The sequence below is a fragment of the Marmota flaviventris genome, chromosome 11, assembly GCF_047511675.1.
Source record: "Marmota flaviventris isolate mMarFla1 chromosome 11, mMarFla1.hap1, whole genome shotgun sequence".
Lineage (NCBI taxonomy): Eukaryota > Metazoa > Chordata > Mammalia > Rodentia > Sciuridae > Marmota > Marmota flaviventris.
In genome coordinates, this window is record NC_092508.1 from 36,063,301 (window position 1) to 36,085,742 (window position 22,442).

Here is a 22,442-nt window from a genome sequence, read left to right on the forward strand (position 1 = left end):
CAACAACAGCAAGACATACACACACACACACACACACACACACACACACACAAGAAAATGACTAAGGTGAAAACATATTTCTTTAAAAAATGGTCAATATAGTTTCATGCTTATGATTTCTGCCATTTCTTTTTAGAAGGAAAACTTCTAAAGGATGAGATTTATGAAGTATGTACTTTATTACTACCAGGCCATTATGGGTCCTGGTTAATATCCAGCAACACTATTTGATTATGAAAATAAAAAGGAGGTATCTAGATTAGGATTAGTGGTATTCTTGACTTTAGCATGGTCTTTTTCCCAAGGACTTTTTGTTATAAGGAAAGAAAGCAGGGGAGGGAAAGAAAGAAGATTTAATTCTTGGTCATGTCAGTTAGAATGCCTTTAGGGACTCCTCGGGCCTGTTGGATTAAGGTGAAATTTCTTTGCATGGTATTCTTTACAGTTGGCCTCTACTTTCATTTCTAGTCTGTGCTTTGGCCCCTCAGACTTGCTGCTGATTCCTCAGGTATGATAATTTTGCGTGTTTTTGCATTACCTGATGGCTTTATCTCTGTTATGTGTTCTCAGTCACTCCCTTTCCCCACATGATGAAATTCGTCTTTATCTCCCAAGGTTCACTTTTGATGCCATATTCTCATGGGCACTAATTGAGAATTTCCTCAGTCAAGAGTTATTCACTGTCTTGTCAGTGATCTCCATTAACCTTTTAGGTAAAACATAGTGATAACAGTTAAATCATACCAGACATGTTGCATGGCACATAGACAGTGAGTGCTCAGCAGATTATAAACTGTTTGTAATTTCTATAAGGGGTTAAAGTTGGATTGCCCCATTTTTTTTTATCATGTTCATGCATTAGAGATGGAGAAATAGACCTTAGAACATCAACAGGGTTGCTTCTGAAAATTAGTGAGCTTTTTAACAATAACTCTGAGGCCACAAAACATTCTTCTAGGCTAGTTTCTTTGTGTTCTGATAATTTCAGTTCAGTCTAATGATCATGTGTAGGGCATCTACTATGTACAAGGAACCATGCTATGAAAATGCTTAGAAACCAGCCTTTGTACCCCATTCTTGTCCAGAAGCTGACACCTCTGATGGGGATACAGACAGGCCTACTCCTACCAGTAATAATCATCAAATTGTGAGAGTATACACAAATGCATTAGGGTCATATAGGATTGAGCAACCAATTCTCAAAAGAGATCAGGTGAATTCATGTTAGCTGGGTCTTGAAGTACATCTCATGGGATCAGAGTTTTGGGTATGAGACATTCCAGCCAAGGCAGTAACATGGCAAAAGCGTGGCAATGGGAATATTCCAAGCATCTCTAGGGAGTATAATTTGCAGTCGCTGGGTCATCAGGGGAATTGACGGGAATGAGGTCATGGAAAAAAAAAAAAAAAAACAGGAGCAAACTGTGATTCTTATTGTGGTTCTTATATGTTCTAATTCTCCTGGACTGTGAACTACAGGTTGTCTCTTTTATGTAACTTGTTAATGATAACCAGTTTACTAGAAGATAAACTATGGAGTTATTATGATTCATCTTCCAAAAGGAATTAATGGCACATTTCTTCAAGTAGTAAGGAGACCTAATACATTTACAACATGATTTGCTTTGTAAATTTAGATTGGCATTCAACTTTTCAGGAACACGTGGGTTGTAAACAAACCATATCTTGATTGGTAGAGTGTTGCCTCACCTGCACAGTTGGAAAAGGAGGTCAGGGTTGTTTTTTCTACTGAGGGAAATATATTTGTTTAAGAGGCTGATGAGATGGCTAAAATGAGATGTTAATAAATATTATTTGCTTATGCACGGAATGTTCAGGAACTCTTTAACCATCAATGACAAAGAAGTCTTTTATGTTCCTTCTCTTGGTTCAGAGATTGAAGGTAAAAGAAAATTTTAATCTTGAATTTCGTGGCAAAATTTTACTTAGGCTCCATGTATGTTTTTGTGTATACTTTCTAGGTAGTCACTGTATTTTTTGTTTGTTTGTTTTGAACTAATTTCAGACTCTCAGAAATGTTGCAAAAGTAGCACAGAAAGGATAATTGCCCTGTACTCTACATCCCTCGCCTAGCTTCTATCAGCGTTGACACCTTCCATCACAATAGTGCAATCATAGATAATAATGCAGTTATCAAAACTAGGGGATGTTAACACGGTTAACACAGTTTAAATACTGTTAACTAACTAGTTTTTCTGCTAACAAATATCCAGGAACCTATCCAGGAACCACATTGCATTTAATTGTTGATTCTCCTTATTTTTCTTCAATCTGCAGCCATTCCTAAGTCTTTCCTTTTATGACTACATCACTTTTGAAGAGGACTGATTATTTTGTCAGACATCTCTCATTTGAGTTTTTCTGATGTTTTCTCACAATGACTGAGGTCATGCATTTGAGGCCAGACTACCTTGAATACCATATTGTGTCCTTTGCAGTAGATTGTATCCTGAGTGCATTGTATCATGGTATCAATGTATCATCATCAGTGACACTTATCATGACCAATTGGCCAAAGTGGTTTCTTCTTTGTACTTTTATCCCTGATTACTAATCACTGTCAGCTACTTATTTCATATAGCAAGGCAACAGATTATGGAAAGCAGAACAGGAGAACAACTTAGACCATCATTTGTGAGTCCCTGCTTTTACAGTTGAGCACTAGATGCTCCAACAGGGTAACCACTAACTTGAAGGTTATCCAGTTGTTTAATGACAGAGAAGGAACTTATTTCTCATGGCTGCAAGTTTAATGCTGTCTGCATTTCCAAGCTGTGCTCAAAAACTTGTATCTCACTTTATTCCTAGTTTCATCAAACTGTAAAAACTAAACTGACCATGTGAATACTCAACTAACCTCGGGTCAAAACTTATAAGTAAACTAAGGGAGAAACCGCAGAGACACATAGTTCACAATGCCACTCATAGAGCTGGCCACGGCTGGAAATCAGATGAACTTCTGCATCAGCATTTCTGAAATGAAAATAATTCTCCTGGAATGCTCCACACAACACACAGGGAACAACAACAAAAAACCTACTTGAGAGTTTTAACAGAAAAAGGAGATTTGTTTATTAATAATTCATGAGTTCCCATTGAACATGCACGACAGAAACAGTGCTATTCAATAGAGAATACTGTCATCTGTCACTGTTTTATTTGACATTTACACTTTTTTTTGCCTGATACTGCAAAACTTTCTTGGATGGCATGCAAAATTATATAAATGAAAAAAAATCCCAAAGTGGGGACCCTTTATCTCTTCTGTGATGGGTTCACTCACAATTTACACATGGGTGTTCATGCAACAGCATGACGTTTCCTCACATGTTCATTAGCCACCAAACAAGCTAATAAGACACCCTATTGAGAAAACAGAGATAAGCATCCCAAATGGGCTGGTGGAAGGATCATGTGAATAGGAAGATGGTGGGTGAGAGGGGAAGTGAGGTAGAATAGATTTCCTGAAGATACATACTCAGATACATGGAGTGGGCAAGGGAGCCAGTGAAATCAAATCATGGCTGCTGTGAAGAAAACTGACAAAAAAATATAACGCCATCTCAGATACGAAATAAATATTCATAAATGGCGTCACAGGGGCCCTGCTGGTGGGGAATACAGCATTCAGTAGAAGAGCAAGTTAGAGTTAGGAGTACCTTGTGATTTTGTGCTACTGTAAGGCTCTCGACAGTCTTTCTGCTCCGTAGGTTAGTTATTATTTATAAAAATCACAGAACCAGCTGATACATTCATAAGCTAATTATTGAAGCAGCTGGGTACACATGGTGCAATATGTCCAAGGCTGTGAAGTAGCACAGATTTCTTAGGGCCTGCTGTGGTGGGGGTGTGCCGTTGAAGGCTCCATTCCTTAATCTGATCAGCCAAGCAAACACTTTGTGGGGAAACTAGATTAATAACCCTCTAAATACCATGAATGTGCTTCATCTTCAAAACCGGGTTCCCTTAAACATGCTATTAGCTCAGCTCCATCAGGGATTTGAGGAAGTTCTCTGGTGCCCTAAGAACAGGGTCTTGTTGGCTACTTCCCTATGCCAGAAATTAATTTGGTTTGCTTATTTCTGCACACATGATCACACTTGTGTCTAATCCTCTCCCTAATAGCTTCAAGGTCAAGACCTTGCATGTCAGTGGGCAAATTGAGCACTACACTTCTTAAAGACTGATGGCAGATAGCACACAGTCCATAACGAGGCCCGGAGTGTTGTTCTAAGTGATTGTAATGAGTGCAGATTATAACAGTGCATATAAATCAAACGTGGCAATGAATGTTGTGTAAGACATTCCAAGTGTCATAAGTGGAGATACCACTCAGCTGTCACCTGTCTCCTTTTCAAGCTGTGGCTTCCCACAATGCAATTCATCCCTCCAGGGGAACAGCAGGTGCTGTCTTCCTTAAGGTCTGGCTATCTCAGAACTTCATCTTTTAACAGATGTAGGTTTTTGTTTTTATTTTCCGTTCAATGATTGGTCTCTATGCTATCGCTTCCCCTGGGAGATGTTAAACATACCTGTTTGAAACATTTGAAAGAGTTCAGTTGGAGACTTATTCAGATCTGTGAAAAGACAGAGAAATAGGAGCTTATTTTTTTTTTCCTACAGATGGTTTATTTTTCATTTCAAGAATTCTTTCCTTTGTATGAAGAAACCCTTGAGGAAATACTTTGGGACTAGGAGATTTTTTATTTAAATATAATTTATTTTCTGGTAGGAATAAAAATTTGTCTTCATTTTTTTCATACACATGGCACCTTGAAAATTTAACCATTACCTATCTCTTAACTGAATTGGAAAAAAAGGAAGTATGAAAATGCTTGGAAAAACATTTCCAAGCAAATGATAAGATATCTTGTTTTCATTCTTCCTAACCCTCTAACTCTCCCAAGCTCCCAGTTTATTGCAAGAAAAGATCAGGTCTGCGCAAATGTGGCCTCTCACTTGTAAAAACAAGGCAGTGTTGTGTTACAGATTAGTTTATAAATCCCCAGTGGCTTCACAGTTCAGTGCCTACAGCTGCTGCAGATGGGCCTGGGTTTTTGTCTCTTCGCTGTGCTGCAGCCGGCAGTTGAAGGAGAAAATGGAATGATCAGGTTATTAACATGGAGGCCGCGAGGAAGAGGCTGCACAATGAGAACAGCTGGTGTTGCTGTCTTGGCTGATGCAGCGGAGATAATCAAATCTTGCCTTTTTTTGGGTAAAGGCAGAAGACACAGTGGAGAGTTAGACAAACAACGGCTTATGATATTATATGGGGTTTTTATGATGCGTGTCAGGAACTTTCATTGGCTTACAAGTTATGATATAGAATTTGTTGAGGTTTGGGATTTATTTTTCACAAAATCAGTAGTGTTTATTTATGTACCTTTTTAGAAAAATTTTTACTCTTGCAAGAGGCGTGATATGGGATAGTTCTTATTTTTAAAATTAGCAATGTAGCTTAGAAATGATGGGTTAGAAAGCTACTGGGTAAAATATTTTGACATGAGTCAGTGAGCGATGTTGACAGCATCCTCTGTATTATTTTCATATAATCCATCAGTATTTGCATTACATTTTCTTTCTCATGCAGTTGCAAGAGAGAGAACATCCGGATGCCAGAGTAGGGAGACAGACATTTGCAGGTGTGACCTGACCAACTGCCTACCTTCCTGCAGGTGTGGCTGTGGTAGGAAGATGATAGTTGAGAGGTCCTAGAGCCCAAGGCATCCAGAGAATGAGCAAATGGCAAATGTACATTTGTTTTTTTCATTCTAGCTAGGGCTATTGTTTCTTATGCAGAGTTGCTAATGATTGTAAGAATATTTCTTCCCTAAAAATTCAGTGCTATTTACATGTAGACATTTTTTTCTTCTTTAGAATTTGTCCTCTTATGATACATATTCATCTTCACTCTTTTCTTAGATGGGAATGCTAGTAAATTTGGTAACTTGCAAAAGTTATAGCTGACCAATACAAGTTACCTTTTTTGAGAATTGGATAACTGTAATCTTACTCGAGGATCTAGAAAGTTCTTTCTATTTGAAACTGTAATCAAGGATATATTCTAGAGGAAACCTGATAAGCTCCAGGAGTGAAGACTCTTAGGCATTGGCATAAGTACCTATGTGGGCACTGGTTGGTTTTTGGAATCACACTTTTTCAGTATCTCCCCAGGTTGGTGGGAACAATTTTCATGGAAAAACATGATGAGGTGGGATGGTGCTTACCTCAAGTCCAGGCCCACTCAGCTGCTCTCCACTCTGCAGGCTAACTCAGGTGGCCTCCTCTCTCTAGGGCTGGCTCTGTGAACTGCTCCGCTGGAAGGAGAACCCAAGCCCAGAAAACCGCACCCTCTGGGAGAACCTGTGTACTATCCGTCGTTTCCTGAATCTTCCCCAGCATGAGAGGGATGTGATCTATGAAGAGGAGTCACGGCATCATCACAGTGAGCGAATGCAGCACGTGGTCCAGCTCCCACCTGAGCCGGTGCAGGTCAGCATTCCGCCCCCTCCCTCCAACACACAGGACTTCCTGTGCCTGCCCCAGCTGCCAGTGGTCAGAGAGGCACACCACACCATTTCCTGTGGGTTGGTCGCATATGCCACATGCCCATTGACAGAGGACCCTATTTTCACAATGAGCACTGCATGAGTGTACATGTGTGTGTGAGTGTGTGTGCGCGCACACAGAGAAAAATGACTAAGAAGTCTCATGAAAAGATGGCTGCTTCCCCCAAAGCATGTTACTTGTGAGGTTATGAAGCCCTAGCACTTGTGGAAAATTAAATCTCCCAATCAGAAAACATATTCTCCATTAGTTTTTTTTTTCCTTTAAAAAGAAAGAAAGAAAGAGTTTAATCCAAAATTTCCCATGGAACATTTGGTAAAGGTGAGATCATAGCCATGTGACCTGAGGAGTACCTTTGAACTCATCTGAACCTTTTTTGAGAAAAATTGTGACAGATTCTTAGAATTTTAAGTTGAGTTTTTGCTGTCTTTGGTTTCCTCTTTTAGAAATCTGCCTCCTTTTGGGTAGCATGTTCTATTGGCTTAGTTTTTGCTCTCATTGAAACAAATACTATTTTTTTTTTCCTGAAATTAACTGAGTTTACTGACTCTGTATTCTAAAATAAGTTACTTTCAAGAAGTATTAGCTAGGGTGTCTGTGATGAGACTCCCTGGAATTTTGCTCATGAATAGGTTCGGTTCTGCTGCCCAGTAGCATCAGTCGCTGCTGCTACTGCAGAGGACCATTTATGGCCTCTCTCTGAATTTCCTGTGTACAAAGGAGAAGTTGAGGCAAGAGTGCAAGCATGTGGGCCCAGTGAACTGGCATACATCTTTAATCCCATCAACTCAGGAGGCCTAGGCAAGAGGATGGCAAGTTCAAAGTCAGCCTCAGCAACTCTGTCAGGCCCTAAGCAACTTAACATGACCCTATCTCAAAATGATAAATAAATAAAGAAAGAAAGGAAGGAAGGTTGGGGAAAATGTGGTATGTATACACAAGGGAACATTACTCAGCCATAATGAATGAAATTATGGCATTTGCTGGTAAATGGATAGAACTGGAGTATATCATGCTAAGTTAAATAAGCCAAACCCACAAAACCAAAGGCTGAATATTCTCTTTGATATGTGGGTGCTAACACACAATAAGGGGGAGAGGGAAGAATGGAAGTTCATTGGATTAGTTAAAGAGGAATGAAGGGAAGGAGAGAGGTTGGGAATAGGACAAACAATAGGATGAATTGGACATAACTTTGCTATTCATTTATGAATATATGACCAGTGTAACTCCACATCATGTACAACCACAGAATGGGATCTAATTAGAATAAGTTATACTCCACATACGTATAATATGTCAAAATACACTTTCCTGTCCCATATATCTAAAAAGAACAACAACAACAACAAGAGGATTGGGGATGTGGCTCAGTGGTTAAATGCCCCTGGCACCAAAAATAAATAAATAAAAGGGAATAAAAGTGAAGAATGGAAGAGAAGATGCGAAAGGGTGTGCTATGTTTTCTTGATAAAGATGTAATAGGAGAGAGGCATTGAAGAATGTGGTGAAATACACCCCAAGGTGTCTGTGTCCCTTCCCTTTGCTCCATCCTCACATGCCTGGGGGAGAAGCCAGAAGTTAACGGTCCATCAGGTCACTTTTCATCCAAATATTGACATCTCAGTCAATGCTTTCATGCCATCATTGGTCAGTTTCCAAGGCTGAGTTTGTAGAGTGAGTTGTCCATAGAATGAATTGTTAGGCTGACGGATTCATCTAGGAAGTCTCTTGCAGTGTCTGCAGTGAACCCAGGATGGGTGGAGGATCAGGGTGCACAGTTAGTGGGTGGCAGAGTCACTTGTTCCCAGGAGGCTGAACCACAGGCTTACTCTTCAGGACCCAGCCTCCCCCTTTCCAGTGTTAGTCCTTTCCTGGCTGGGGCCTCATCCAAACACTAGGGCACCTCCCTGCAGATAATTAGACCAGCATACTGAGTCACACAGTGCAGTGGTTTTCTGACTTTGAAATTTTAACTTCTTAGAATTAAAAAGGGACCTCTATAAGTTGTCTTTTATTTTAGGAAATAAATTTATTTGAAAAAGTCAAGGGAAGTTTCCATTTATTATCAGTATCATTTCATAAAATTTAATAATTTTAAATATCACAGAAATTAAATGTATAGCTTTAGACTAAAGACCAAACAAACAGTATGAATTCAGCCAGAGAAACTTGCTATTGCCCCCTCCTTTTTTTTTTCCTCATTGCGATGTAAACTGGTCCAGACTTCTGTCCTAAACTAGCACGAGGCCATAGGCTGCCTTTGGAACCACTGACATTGACTTTGCATGGTCCAGCCTATGTCCAAGGGAGAAAAACTGACTTCTTCTAGAGCTTAGTGAAAGGCCCATTTCAGTAGTACAATAATGATCTAAGTTGAAAGCTTAGAAAATTTTGAGATAAGAACATGAAAACCCAGTCTCTATTATGATTGAAGATTACCTAATTTGAATGATAGCTTCCATACCATTGGTCTTAAATCCTTGTCCAGAAATTGTCTGTGTGAGCCTCCTGTGTATATAGCTAAAAGGATGTCCAGCTTACGGTTAATTGCTTTACAATTGACTAGTTTGAATGAAGTATCTTAGAAGCAGACAGCCAATTGATTTATGAGTTTTATTATCTTTTATGTTAGTATGTCAGAATTAGATACTGTGCTGACAACATTTAATGGGTAAGCAAGAATCAGTCTATAATTTTCCATTTCAGTTTTCAGTACTTTGCGGCTATTAACATTAAATTCTGATATTACTTAGATAAATTCATTTATTTTGGGAAAGTTTATACTTATCCCTCAGATATTAGCTAAAGAGTTTACAAACAAGGTAATTTCCTGTACATTGAAAATATCCTACCCATTGACCTTGATCCCATCAATTTTTGGTACATCACTTTTTTTAGTTTTATACATAGTGTGCCTGTCTCTGACAACTGCTTTGCTGAATTTATGTTTGTCAGCAAAATGCAAAGCTGTGGATTAATTATTTATTGCAGTTATAATGTGAAAAAATGAAGAAAATAACTGAAACCAGTCATCAGAATTCCTAAGACTGAAGAATTTAGCTGGCATAACCTCTGTGACTTGGGGAGGATTGTATTGAAAAAGATACCAAGTCCTTAAAAAATGTCTGTAATTGTCCAAAAGCCATCACTGGACTCATTGGAATTCACTTGTGCTCTTGTATCAGCTAGAATTTTAGGGAGATATATTTACTTATGTTTTTAGAGATTTTAAAATTCATACGTAGGATGATATTAGTTTGGCAATGCTGTATTTCATAATTAGATGGAAAATGTGTCATTACTAAATTGTGAAGAATGAGTTGAACTGGTGATGATCAAGAGCTTCTCACATATGCAGCCTAATAAAATGCAGAGATGTCCTCCCCACTGGTCATGGAAAAGTGCCACTTACATTTCTCTAGGTAATTTGAGTACACTAGTCCTTTATTTTTCCTAAGGGGAGAAGATGCGAGGCAGTGATGTTTGTGCATAAGGACTTGATGGTTTAATCTGTTGTGTTAGGGCCCCACACATGTACTAGATCAAATAAGGAGCTTCCTGCCACCCTCCTCATTGGTGTGTTCTGTGATGCTGACAAGTCCTTTGGAGTCACAGCCTCTCTCCTTACAAATAAGAGGAAGGTTTTCTTGCCAATGATTGACAGAGTTTACAAATGGGCAGTCTGCTAATTGCCTGCACATATTTCTCTTTTAAGCCCTTTAAAGTTTTAAAATTGTAAACCCATGTTTAAAAGTCAGGAGATGTAACATAAAATCTGGAAAGTTTAAAGATCTGACCCTCACACTGACTCAGAGTGCCCCATGGTCGGAGCTCCACTCTTCCTATAGGGAACCCACTCACATCCTGCTGCCCAGATCCCCATCACCTGCTCTCTATGCTTGTGCTCATACAGCCTGTCCACTCCATTCATTTAGGCTTCACATCTGTAGTGTCATTTTGCCCCCATGAGGTAATCTGGCCTCTGTGATTCCATCCCCATATCTGAAGTTACTATACCAAAGCTCAAATGCCTTTGCCTGGGCCTCTGACTTTTTTAATGGTGGACAGTATATATCATTTATTTTTATAATCTTAACACTTGACACAATCCTTCACATACTTACCAATAAATGCATGTTTGATGGAATTTCACTTCAGAAATAAGGCAGGATTGCAGCTGAGACCATGATGAATTTGGTACCAACAAGGAGTATTGTGAGCCCCAGAAACTTGACTATTGTTGAAGAGTAAGATGGTTCCTCCTTGGGAATCCAGTCTCTTTAGGGACGCTTTCATGTCATATTGAATTATCTGGCTTCTCTTAAGTTTCTTTTTGGAATTCCAAATCTCCAGAGGCCCTATTTAAATATTTCTGAGAAGAAGCTGGCCTTCTGGCCTCTAAACACATTTTGTTAACTGAATCCATTCATGCTTTTGGATCCACAGTGAGGGCAACCTTGCCCCTAGCGGGTAAAAAGTGGTTCTTAGGAAGCATAAAAATCTTAGATTTACATGGTTTGTGGTCCTCTAAAGGGATTCAATACATAAAGAGATATTTAGCATTATCTCTGGCATTAAAGTTTTATGAAATGGGGAAATGATTAGGAAAAAAAATACTTTAAAAAGCCTCCATGGGGTGTTGATAATGGGGAAGAAAGTTGAAAAATACTAACCTACATTATGTCTGTAGTTCAAGTGTAGCCAGCACAAAGATCAACAGAGGTGAGACATGGTGAAGCAAACCAAGCCAAACCAAAACATTCCATGAAAAAAGATGAAATAAATTTTATTTTCTGCTATAAAAGGTTGGGGACAAAATTATTTCTTGTGGTTGTAATGATTTCCCACCTCGCGGTTATTATGACCTGAGGCCCTATAGTGAATGGATATCCTCTCCTAGAATCAAAAAGTAGTTAGGTCTGGGTATTCATTATTACCAACTCCATTTTACAATTGGAAAAACCAGAGCAGTCGTTGAACCTTGCCTGAAGCCAGGATCCCCTGCTGAATGAAACACAGCGTTTCTGGCACCCAGTTTTTCCTCTGACCACACTTCTCTCCGAATGCATTAGAGAAGAAAGGACATCTCTCATACTGTGACTAGGTCTCTGAGTGGGGTTGATTAGGGAGCTTTTGCCAAATTGTTCAGGTCTGTGTAGTTTGTGCTTTTATTGCTTTATTGTATTTCCACCACAGGGTTTCCATCAGTTATTTTGTAAGTTCAGGAATTCTGAGCTTGCTGCTATGTGGTTTCCTGACAAGTACTTGTTTTAAAATTCCATGCTCTACATTGAGTAAGAATGTGAGACCTGGCCGGTGACAGCCAGACACCAGCATTTTGCTTTTACTCATTTGGATTGCAGATCGCTCAGGGAATTTTCTGCATTTTCTGAGACACAGACTTCCTGTCATTGGTGTCCACTAATGGTTTTCACCTAGAAGTGATTTTGTGTACCTTGGGATATTTGTCAGTTTCTGGAAACATTTTTGGTTATTATAATTTGAAAGGGCTACTGGGATCTACTGGATGAAGGCCAGAGATGTTGCCAAATATTCCACAATGTGCAGGACAATCACCCAAACAGGCTTCCCCAGCTTGCGGTGCCCATGGTCTTTAGTTGTGAAGCCCCAGGAACAGCGTAAGATGAAGAATCATGATATCTCTGAGGCTGATTCTGGAGGTTCTCCTGTACAAAACCTAGTAGTAATAATAACAGTGACACCTCTCCTTTTTCTCCTCCTCCTCCTCCTCTTCTTCCCTGGCAGCAACTAGCCTTTTGGAAATCAAACTCTCCAAAATATGAGATTTTTTTTTACATTTTCTCTTCTTCAGTCATTATGACAAACTAAGAGAGTGGTTGTTTTTTCATCTACTTTCAGATGAGAAACCGAAGGTTGAAGAAATTTAGTTACTTGCCCAAAGTGAGAACTTAAATTCACATCTGTTCACCTTTGGAGGGGTGTGTGTTGTGTGTGTGTGTGTGTGTGTGTGTGTGTGTGTGTGTCTGTGCGTGTGCACGTGCTGGAAAGAAGTTCTAAATGGCCACAGCCAGCATTCCCCAAGCACTTACTATTAGCTGCCTGATATTATACAAAACTGTTAACATATATCATTTTATTTTTAATCATTCAACTGAATAGTAATAGCTTTGTGAGCTTTCTTTTTTGAAGGACAAAAATTATATAACTCATCAGTATGATGCCAAAACGAAAAGGAGTAAAATTTCCACATTTCATCAAACTGCTTTTGCAGTTTTAAGATAACTTTAGAATGTGACTGTCCTTCCTAACACTTGAGGGTACTGCCTTTCAGCAACAAGCATTCAGTCCTGCTCTCCTACTCTTACTTGTACAGACTAGATCTTGATTTATGAATTTGCTTCCAAAAGAACAGTTTCCAGGAAAATAAATAAGCTAATTAATTGATTAAGGATGTTTGCAAATTCTATAATCAGGTTATTAGAATTTTTTTTCACCTTGGATTTATTCCAAACTCCTGCTCAAAGCCTGCTGTTTGAATGTGGCTCCAGAGTTTTGAAACCCAACTCAAGTCCTGAGGAGAGATGTAAAAGAACCCTTGCCATTTCTAGTGAAATATTGCATCAGTTGGGTACAAAGAAGTTGGTTCTCACTTGGGAAAACTTTAGAGGCCACACTAACTTTTTTGCATACTAATACTATGTTATCCATCATGCATTTATTCAACTTAAAAGTATTCTTGGTTTGTTTTTCACCAGTTCTTCAACATGTCTAATTTTTAAAATATGTTATTCAGAAATATAGAGACTTGAAAGTCATTTGTAATCAGTTCTTTTTATTCTAGGAGATGGACATTTCCATCTTGGGTTCACCTTCTTCCACAGTGTTATGGAATAAGTTTCCCTGACTGAAAATATCAGAAAGTTGAAGCAGATTATCAGTTTGCTAGTCAGTAGATTGGGCTTAGCTGTGTCTTTTCTGGATATTTAGGGAAAGTTGGCCTGCCTATTTTTTTTTTTTTACATTTAAAGTTTCATTAAGGTGTTTTTCTTTTTAATTTTCCTTTTATAAGACACAGAAATCTCAAATAAACTGAAGAAGATAGAATTTCATTAAAATCCATAACTCTGAGGATGGTCAGATTTCTCAAGCCTGGAACTAGGGATTCAGCAGCTGCTGTTCATGGGTTGCCTTCTCCTTGGCCATCTTTAGCATTCCAGCCTCTTCCCCATGTCAGCTTCTTCCCACTATGAAGATTTTCTTCCAACCATCACCTCACTTGCCATTTATTGTATATTTGTCTATCATGTAACTTCTGAGTAATATTCATAGTTTCTCTAAATTGTGATTCGGCCTCCTCAAAGCCTTGGTCTGCCCTGGATTCCTGCTCAATCTCATGATCTTTCTCTTGACCTTTATCAAAGCCCAGCTTCTGTTGCCTACTCCCTGTTTACCACTTTAAACTCATTTGAGAAGGAAATTGGTCCATCTTATCGCCATGAAGGCAGGCTTTCTTAATATTGATTTTCCAACAAGTAGTCTGAATGCTTAATTTGGAAGGCACTGCATTTTAAAGGGAGAGCTTTCTTAGGCAAAATCCCAGAACAATCCTAAGAAGAATAGGAAGTAGAAATCCAACTGGCTCTAGACCACTTACAGATAACCTACAAATGGGCAACCTAAGGCCAGAAAGTTAGGGCCCCTTCAGGAAAGTATGGCCACTGGGAACCTGCCTTTTGGTCATGGTAGTTTGTTGCAAGTATGATTAACAAGTCTAGTATAAATTCATATCAAGGGAGAGTCATATGACCTTTTTCAAAAATGTGAAGTTCCATGGATACATAAATAGCAGGAAATCAGTGCCCAAGGGTATTTTTAAGTTCTGTATGTTTGTAGAGCATTATAACTTTTTATTTCATTGCAATTTTTCTAACGTCCATTGTGTATTTCCACATATTTAGTCACTGTGCTATAGATACTGACAAAAACTTTAAATTTTTATGGTAGTCATTTTTGAGTCTACTTAAAATTTTTTTTCCTTTGGAGTGGGTTCAACATTTTATTAGCTTCTCATTTTTTTTAGCTTCTCATTTTAATAATTGGAGTTAGCTTTTTACTTTTCATTCTTCATGGGATCATTCTAGTGTCTTTGCCAAGCAGAGCTCCCCTCCAGTGGCTGAAACTTCATAATACATCACCTTCCCAAATTAAACATCCAGGATTAGCCCCTGGTTGGAAGTAAAATGTCAAACAGCTGGGTTCCACTTTTCCCAGTCTTCCTCCCCTTAAGGGAACAGAGGAACCTTGGTTTCTTCAGTTATCTGTGCTCCCATATTTGCTGTGTCTCTTTAAATAGTAGTCTAATTTTGATATTTTACATTTTGAGAAGCAGTATATTTGCTGCTACTCACTCTTTGGGTTTATACACTCCCTGTTCTTTAGATTCCTGCATTTAAACAGAAGGCTTTTGGCCTAACACTGCCTCATAGGTAAGAGGAAGAATCAGAATTAGCTTATTATTTACATCAGTACCAATAGATCAAGTTGCACACTGTCTAATGCTCAGAAACCACAAAATCACTAATATACATTATTTTTTTGTTTTAAATTTATTTGTTTGTTTTTTTAGTTGTACATGACAGTAGAATGTATTTTGGCATAGTATACATACATGGGGTATAACTTATTCTAATTAGGAATATTGTCTTTCTATATTAATAAAATATTGCCTATTTTTTAAAGTTTGGGACAGCAGGATACTTCTTAGACACGTTTTCATATTCTTTTCCTCTTGATGATATTAAATAAAACTACATTTAATACAAAAACTACATATAATACAAAACCTTTGGCATTTCAATCTCTTTTTGATGATCTGATAGGAAAATAAGACTAAAGAGCATACCAGAAGCACAAAGCACAGTTGTCTTAAAAAAAAATGCCATGGGATTTGCTAGGGGACATTCTTACTATTATTCTTTTGGTCAACTCCACGTTTCTGTGCCTGCCTGCCTGCCTTTTTCTCCTTCCCTTCCCTCTTTTGAATATTCTAAAACATTCTTTTTTTTTAACCTGAAAAACCAAAGGGCAATGGCTAATACATTTTGTGAAGGGACAAACATTAAATGTGAACTTCATTGCTTTGGCAATGAGAAAGAGAAAATAAAGAGACCAAGGTAGGAAGTATGTTTGAATATAGACTGCCATTTCTCTCCACCTAGGAAAAGCAACAGTGGGGAGCCTAAGCCAAAATGAGGACCCTTGCAGATAGACATGTGTCATCCTTGTCAAGGACCTCCTCACGTTTTATCTGAGAGAAGGAAAATGCATTCCTTGATGCTTCCCTAGATTCCTACCAAGTGTGGCTTTAGGAAAAGAGGATTAAAATTGATCAATAAACCTATTCTCAGGCTTCATGGTACAGACATGATTGAGATGACTGATCGTTTTTATTTTCACATTTTTACTTGTTCATTCAACAAGTATTTGTCGAGCTCCTTCTTTGTGCCAAGTATTATTCTAGGCACCACTTGTATAACAGTGAATGAAACAGAATTTCACATGTATATTAAGTAATTTTCTTCTTTATTCAGAGTGCATTTTTAAACAGATTTCTGGGTTTTTTCCCTTGCTCCCTTGAATTAATGCAAAATTCAGACTATAACTTAGTGGGATCCATAGGTTCTATTTCTTCTCCTTGTCCTGACCTTGGGTTGCATCTCTTGGCTGCAGTTTTTTTCTAGCTGTTTAGAATGAACTGGATAATATCTCTAAAATGTGTTGAACTTCTCAGAAAAAAGCAATATTACCTTTAAAAAATGGCTATTTGAAATTACCAAAGCAAACTGACCTTCTGAACCTATCATATAGAGTCTACAGTGATTTTTATAACACTGCAAGGAATTATATGTATTGATTAGTGATCAAGTGGCATTTAAAAACGTAGTTCTGATGGAAAACAACTGGATAAGTAAGAGTGTCCACTCCATCTATAATTTTGCCTGACCACATGGACATTTCTTTTTCTTTTTTCTTTCTTTTTTTGTCTTGTTCATATTTATCCTCTCTACCTAGAGTGATTTCTGCAAGTAGCAACCTTATTACTTAGGACTGGGTAAAGACCAATTCATTTTTGGTCCACCAACCAAACCATTTAGCTCATTGGGATGCACTGACTGGAGCTTTGGCCCTTAGCAGATGAGTTGTATAAACTAGCCTCTCCTAATAGTGAGATGTTTGGCAGAAAACCACATACTGTTCTAGGATAATAGGGCTCTGCTTCACATTTCTACCTTAAATTTTCTATCACAGTGTCTCTCCTGCATAGGTCATTATTGATGTGAAAGGTATTCATGGTCTTTGCAAAAGAAACAGAAATGCACATCTACAGAGAAGGGAAGTGAGCGAGGATGGATGAAGTTCCCATGGTTGGGCTGTTTGGTCAGTGCTGGACCTTTATTTCACATACTCTGACTTGGGTGTGATTATTCAGATCCATAAAACTGGGAGATGATTGCATTGGAAATAGAGGTGGAATGTAGCTTGGGAACTCAGCCCCCGCTACCTTTCTGGGACTTGTGAAGCTACCTATGGGGAACCTGATAAAACTGAAATAACTTGATCCACAAATACCTGCTAATTTAGCCTGGATAAAACATTTTGAACTGCTCGATTTTAAAATGTCTCAATAAAAATTGAAGGTCCAAATGAAAATTACATTTCTTTTAACCTTTATTCCTTTCTTATAAAATTTAAGTGATATAAATTGTCAAAGATCTCATCCAAGTAGACTGAAACTATAGCTTTGCCAGAACCAAGATGAAAAAGAGGGAAGTCCACTCTAGCTTCAGAAGACTTGGGTTTAAATTCTAGGACTACCACTGGAATTGGAGCTCTGATATTGCAGAGGCCACATAAAATTTCTGGAAATAGTCATAACAACCCTCAAATTTATGGGAATGAAATGAGATTTAAATGAGATGGTGTTTGTATGTAAGCGCCTGAGAAATGTCAATAGAATCTGAGCATTAGTAAGATTAATCTTGAGGATAAAGGGAATAATATTTATTCAAAAGAACCCAGAGTTAACAAGGGTTGTCTCAGCACATTTTACAACAGCAAGATCTGAGAGCATGCCTGACCTCTGTTGTTTGCATGTTATACAATTGTTTGAGACAGATTGAGAGACTCAGAGCTGTTTTGCTTCATTATGTCCTTTCTACATTTAAAAATCTTTTAAAAGCCATTATAAGTTATTTAAAAGTGAGAACTTTTCTTCTTAGTTCTGAATAAAATTCCTCTGTATGGCATAATAAAGTGCCACTGAGTATAAAAAAAAGTTGGTTACTATTCTTTTTTCCTTAATGTATTTAAACTTTTAAAAAGCAAAAAAGACCACTGAGCTTCTGTGCAATCTCTGGGACTTCTGCTGAAGTTGAAGCAGATTGGAATCCATGAATTTCTGAAGCTGCCTTGTGGCAACTATGTTTGAGTCCCTTTGCTCTAGCATTAAATAAGCATCTATAACTACAGCTCTGTGTTCACCTATAATGGACTCAAAGGAACAGAAATATTATCTGGTCTTGAGTTGCTTATGGGCTAGCAAAGAAATGAGAGTACAGACTTTTAAGGATTTTACTTATGGTGACAGGGAGAGCAAAGATGCAGAATTTGTTAAGATCTTGGGACACTCTTGGCTGGGTCTTCTATGCTGAGAATAACATGGGTTAACTTCTTGTGAGTGACTTCATTCCTGGTGTCATCACCTGGAATTCTACCTCTTTCCCTTCTACATATGTAAAGAAACCAGAGTGGACGGACATTATGAATAGTAGAAAGTGTAGCATCATTGTAGAAAGAATATAGAGTCAGTTCTAATTAAAAGAAAAAAAAAAGAAAGTAAGACAAATATAAACTTTATGATTTTAACGATTGATGGAAACATATCACTTGAAGGACTATTCACAGCAAATTGTAAAACAAGTTATAGTTCACAATTGAAAGCCACAGGGTTAGAGCCTGATGGTAAATATAACAGTTGATTTTAATTTTGAAAAATTTTGATGTCTTACTTATGTAATGGTGGAAACAAATATAATTGCTTCTTTTCAGATCAAGGTTTTATGGTCTAAACTTTTAAAAGTACATTTAAAATAGATGGCCGGGATTTGCTTAAGCCTAAGTGTGGTATGACTTTTAAGTAAAGAGTTCCTATATTAGTTAGCTTTGTGTCACTCTGATGAAATTGACTTATAAAGAAATTGACTTTAAAGAAAAAAGATTTATTTTGGCTCATGGTTCTGGAGGTTTCAGTCCAAGATCAAGTGGCCCCATTGGTTCAAAGCAATTGGTTAGGGCAACACATCATGGTTGGAGCACATGGTATAGCAAAATGCTTACCTCTTGGGCCAGGACACAGAAGAGAGAAAAGAATAGAGGAGTCCCACAATACCTTTGGAGGACATGCCCTCAGTGACCTGAGGACTTCTTATAAGGAACCATCTCCTAAATGTTCTACCACCTTCCAGTAGCATCACCCAGGGGACCAGCTCTTTAACACATGGACCCTTGTGGGGTACTCATCTAAACCATAGCATTTTCCAAATATTTAAACTTTTTCCATGTGTTTGTTGCTCTCTAAAGCTCTTATGCATTGTTTCAGAAACCAGAGCATCTTATAAAGAATAAAAATTATTCTCTATCTCTCTGTCAATGAACCTATGACCCAATGAGAAGGGAAAAAATGATACATTAAAGAAAAGGGTCCAGTAAGTGACATGGCTCCAGTCCAGGGCTGAGTGCGTGAATTTGGAGAAGGCATTTCTCTGTGTTTCGTTTCCATCTAGTGTTCTGTAAATGGTTATAGCATGAATTAAATGATCTCAGAGACACTTTTTATCTGAAGCATTCATTCTGTGGGTTGGTTTATCCATTTCTGATTCCCATTTCAGTATTTTAATGAGTGTATAAATAACAACAACAACAACAAAAACCACATTGCTCCTAGGAGTTTCAAATGCATTTGGAATAGCAAACTAGCAATAACATCACAGATTATGAACACTTTATATTACTGGACTCAGAGATCCAGTTGATTTTCTTATGACTGATAGTTATGACAGTTGCAAGAGAAAGTCAGCCACCGAGTTTTAAACTATTGCAGCCAAACCTACCTACTGTGGCCTTTCAGCTGTTTCTGTTTAGTGTGGAAATCTAATGTAGCTGAAAACTACTGCTGATTTTTATTAAGTTGAAGTCTGGAACTTCCCCTTGTAATGATAGAAAAGCACATTTTCAATTAAAGGAAAACTGCCAAAGTTCTGAAATTCATTTATTTTATTATTACTCGGTTTGACCCTAAAAATGGGAGATCAAGCAAACTGGATAGGTTTGACAGCTCTAAGGTCACAAGTTCAATTTCTTCACAAGTTGTTTCTAGATCTAATTCACTGTAAATCATATAACCCTTCACCTTCTCATGTAGAATCTCTTGTGGAATTGAATATCCCGTGGGGGTCATCCTGATTACTTTGGGGCTGGGAAAATGACAGGTAAGTCAGGTCAGGCAAAGGGATTCCAGTGAGCAGGTCTGAGAAGCAGCAGATGGCTTGTTGGAGGAGGGACGTGTTATCTCTTTCTACAGTAGACTCAGGGTGCACTGGAGTGGACTTATACCAGCCCACAGGAACTGGTGGTTAAATTTTTAGGAATTTTGAAAACTGATTGTTACACCATTGATAGTATGAAACTGATGGTGGTGGGATTATTCACAGATATTGGCAAAAGATCCAACTGGGGCCTTTCATTCCAGAAAGCCAGTTGTTAAACATTTACCAGCACAGCACTGAATAGACCAGTTTTTTTCCGTTTTAAGCTCTGTGGCCATTCATGTCTTCATTTTTTATAAACAAAATATGCTGAAAACTATTGTGTGAAACAATGGTCAGATGTTTTAAGAACTGAATGACTGGTATTACTACAGTTCACTATACCACTATACACACACAAACACACATACGTATATGTATGTATAGAAAACAATTGTTCTACTCTTTCCCTTTTGTACTATCCTTTCAATTTATTTCTTCATTTCAAGATTTGTCTTTATATTGTTCTGTATAAATATACAAGGTTCACCTGAGCATCTGGTTGGATACATTTTTCAGAATTGTATAGCATAATGAGTCCATACTCTGTGATTGTTTTTGGCATCAGTCATTCAGATTTGAGGACTCTAAGTTGAAAACTAAGGGACAAATTATTGTGAGAGTTACTTATTTTGATATGACAAACTGAACTCAAAATGAGGATTCAGTTTTTTTAAAAACACTTTCAACTTTTGGAGATAAAAATCTATGATGCAGATACTTAAGATAAATATATGTGGATATGGAAAGGTCTCCCTATTACTGTTATGAATTAAGTGAATGGCATGCTAAGGTGAGCACATGCTATGTAAGTACAAAGTCCACACACAAGGGATTTTTTAAAATGTAGTTTTTCTCAACTCATTTTTTGGGAATTCATGTCAGCAGTATACTCAAAAGTATAGCCACAGAAAAGTGAGAGGAACTGTGGTGGACCAATGTTCAATATTTCCAGATAGGTGTAATTTGGGAGTATACTTATGGGAGGAATTCTTATTTGAGTAAAAATTGATTTTTACTCAAATCCTTATTTGAGTAAAGATGTAAAATGAAAACCTCCCAGAGAGAGAGAGAGAGAGAGAGGCTAAAACCAACAGTACACATGGTAAGTTAACAATTACTTTCTTAGTAATCAAAAGAGAAGCAAAGTGACTGATTCTTTGGCTTGTAAAACATAATCTGGATCAAATGTATCAGTGTGTTCTATCAGTTGACAATTCCTTGATATATCTTCACATTGGAACCATGGGTGTACCAGGAGAGTTTTCTTGTCACTTTATATGCAAGAAGTCAACCCATATATTTTGAGTTGCTAGAACAGAGAGACTGGAGCTGTTATGCTGTGTACTTCAGTGATCTCCATGTATTTGCATGTGTGAAGCAGAGTAGTAGATTATGCTACATGAACATGTAATGTCATCTGTGTTCTGTGTTGCCATTCCTCATATATAGAATGTCTATGTAATCAGTTCCTATTTTATGTCATTATTCATCTGCATTTGCAGCATTTCAAAGACTAGTCTGAAACATCTTGGCACAGATGGGAAAAGCAAAGTTACTTATAAGTTCCAGAACTACAAAGACACAGATCAGACATGTGATATTAATAAATATCATGGACGGGGGGAGGATTAAAAATTAGATTATTTGCTTAGAAAGTTGAGAGTCTCCACTTGTGACCATTATTCTGTTCTTGAAAGGAAATAGGTGCTGGGTTTTATGTTTGTTTTTTTTTCTCTCCTATCCTCACGTTTCCCTTCTGCCCCTTTCTCATGTTTTGAATTAAAATATAAAGACAGACTGGAAGGGTGTATATATAACTGCACGAAGGATGTGGTAAATCACTACCAGGGTTTATGGTCTCTCAGACACGGTGGTGTCAGAGACCAAAGACCAAAGGCGAATCCTCAGTTTCCAGTGGAGTTCCTTGAGAGCCCTCATCCTTGTAGCCTATCATGGATAATAGCGTATCATGGATAATTACATTTTTACAAAAAGTAGAGAAAATCATTCTGACACACACAGTATTTTTCCAGCCAGACCAGCTTTTCAATCTTTTACAGCTTTCATGCATTAAAGCTCATGTTTTCTTTGTTTATTTTTAAAATTCTATCATTAATAATAGGTTTGTTCTGTGGTCAGCCTCCAGATAGAAGATACTGAGGAAGACCCCTTTTTTTCCTGTTGCCCCAAGTCAAACATTTGATACCTTTTACTTTGTAGAAT

At 37.8% G+C, this 22,442-nt stretch overlaps 1 protein-coding gene across 1 annotated transcript in view; it reads left to right on the plus strand.

Moving 5' to 3' along the window:
* The window catches only part of Satb2 (SATB homeobox 2), a 171,008-nt gene that overhangs the window by 131,797 nt on the left and 16,769 nt on the right, over nucleotides 1–22,442 (plus strand). Inside the window, exon 10 of the mRNA XM_027925025.2 lies at nucleotides 6,316–6,513. Coding sequence (XP_027780826.1) covers nucleotides 6,316–6,513 — 198 coding nt within the window. The remainder of the gene's footprint in view (nucleotides 1–6,315; nucleotides 6,514–22,442) is intronic.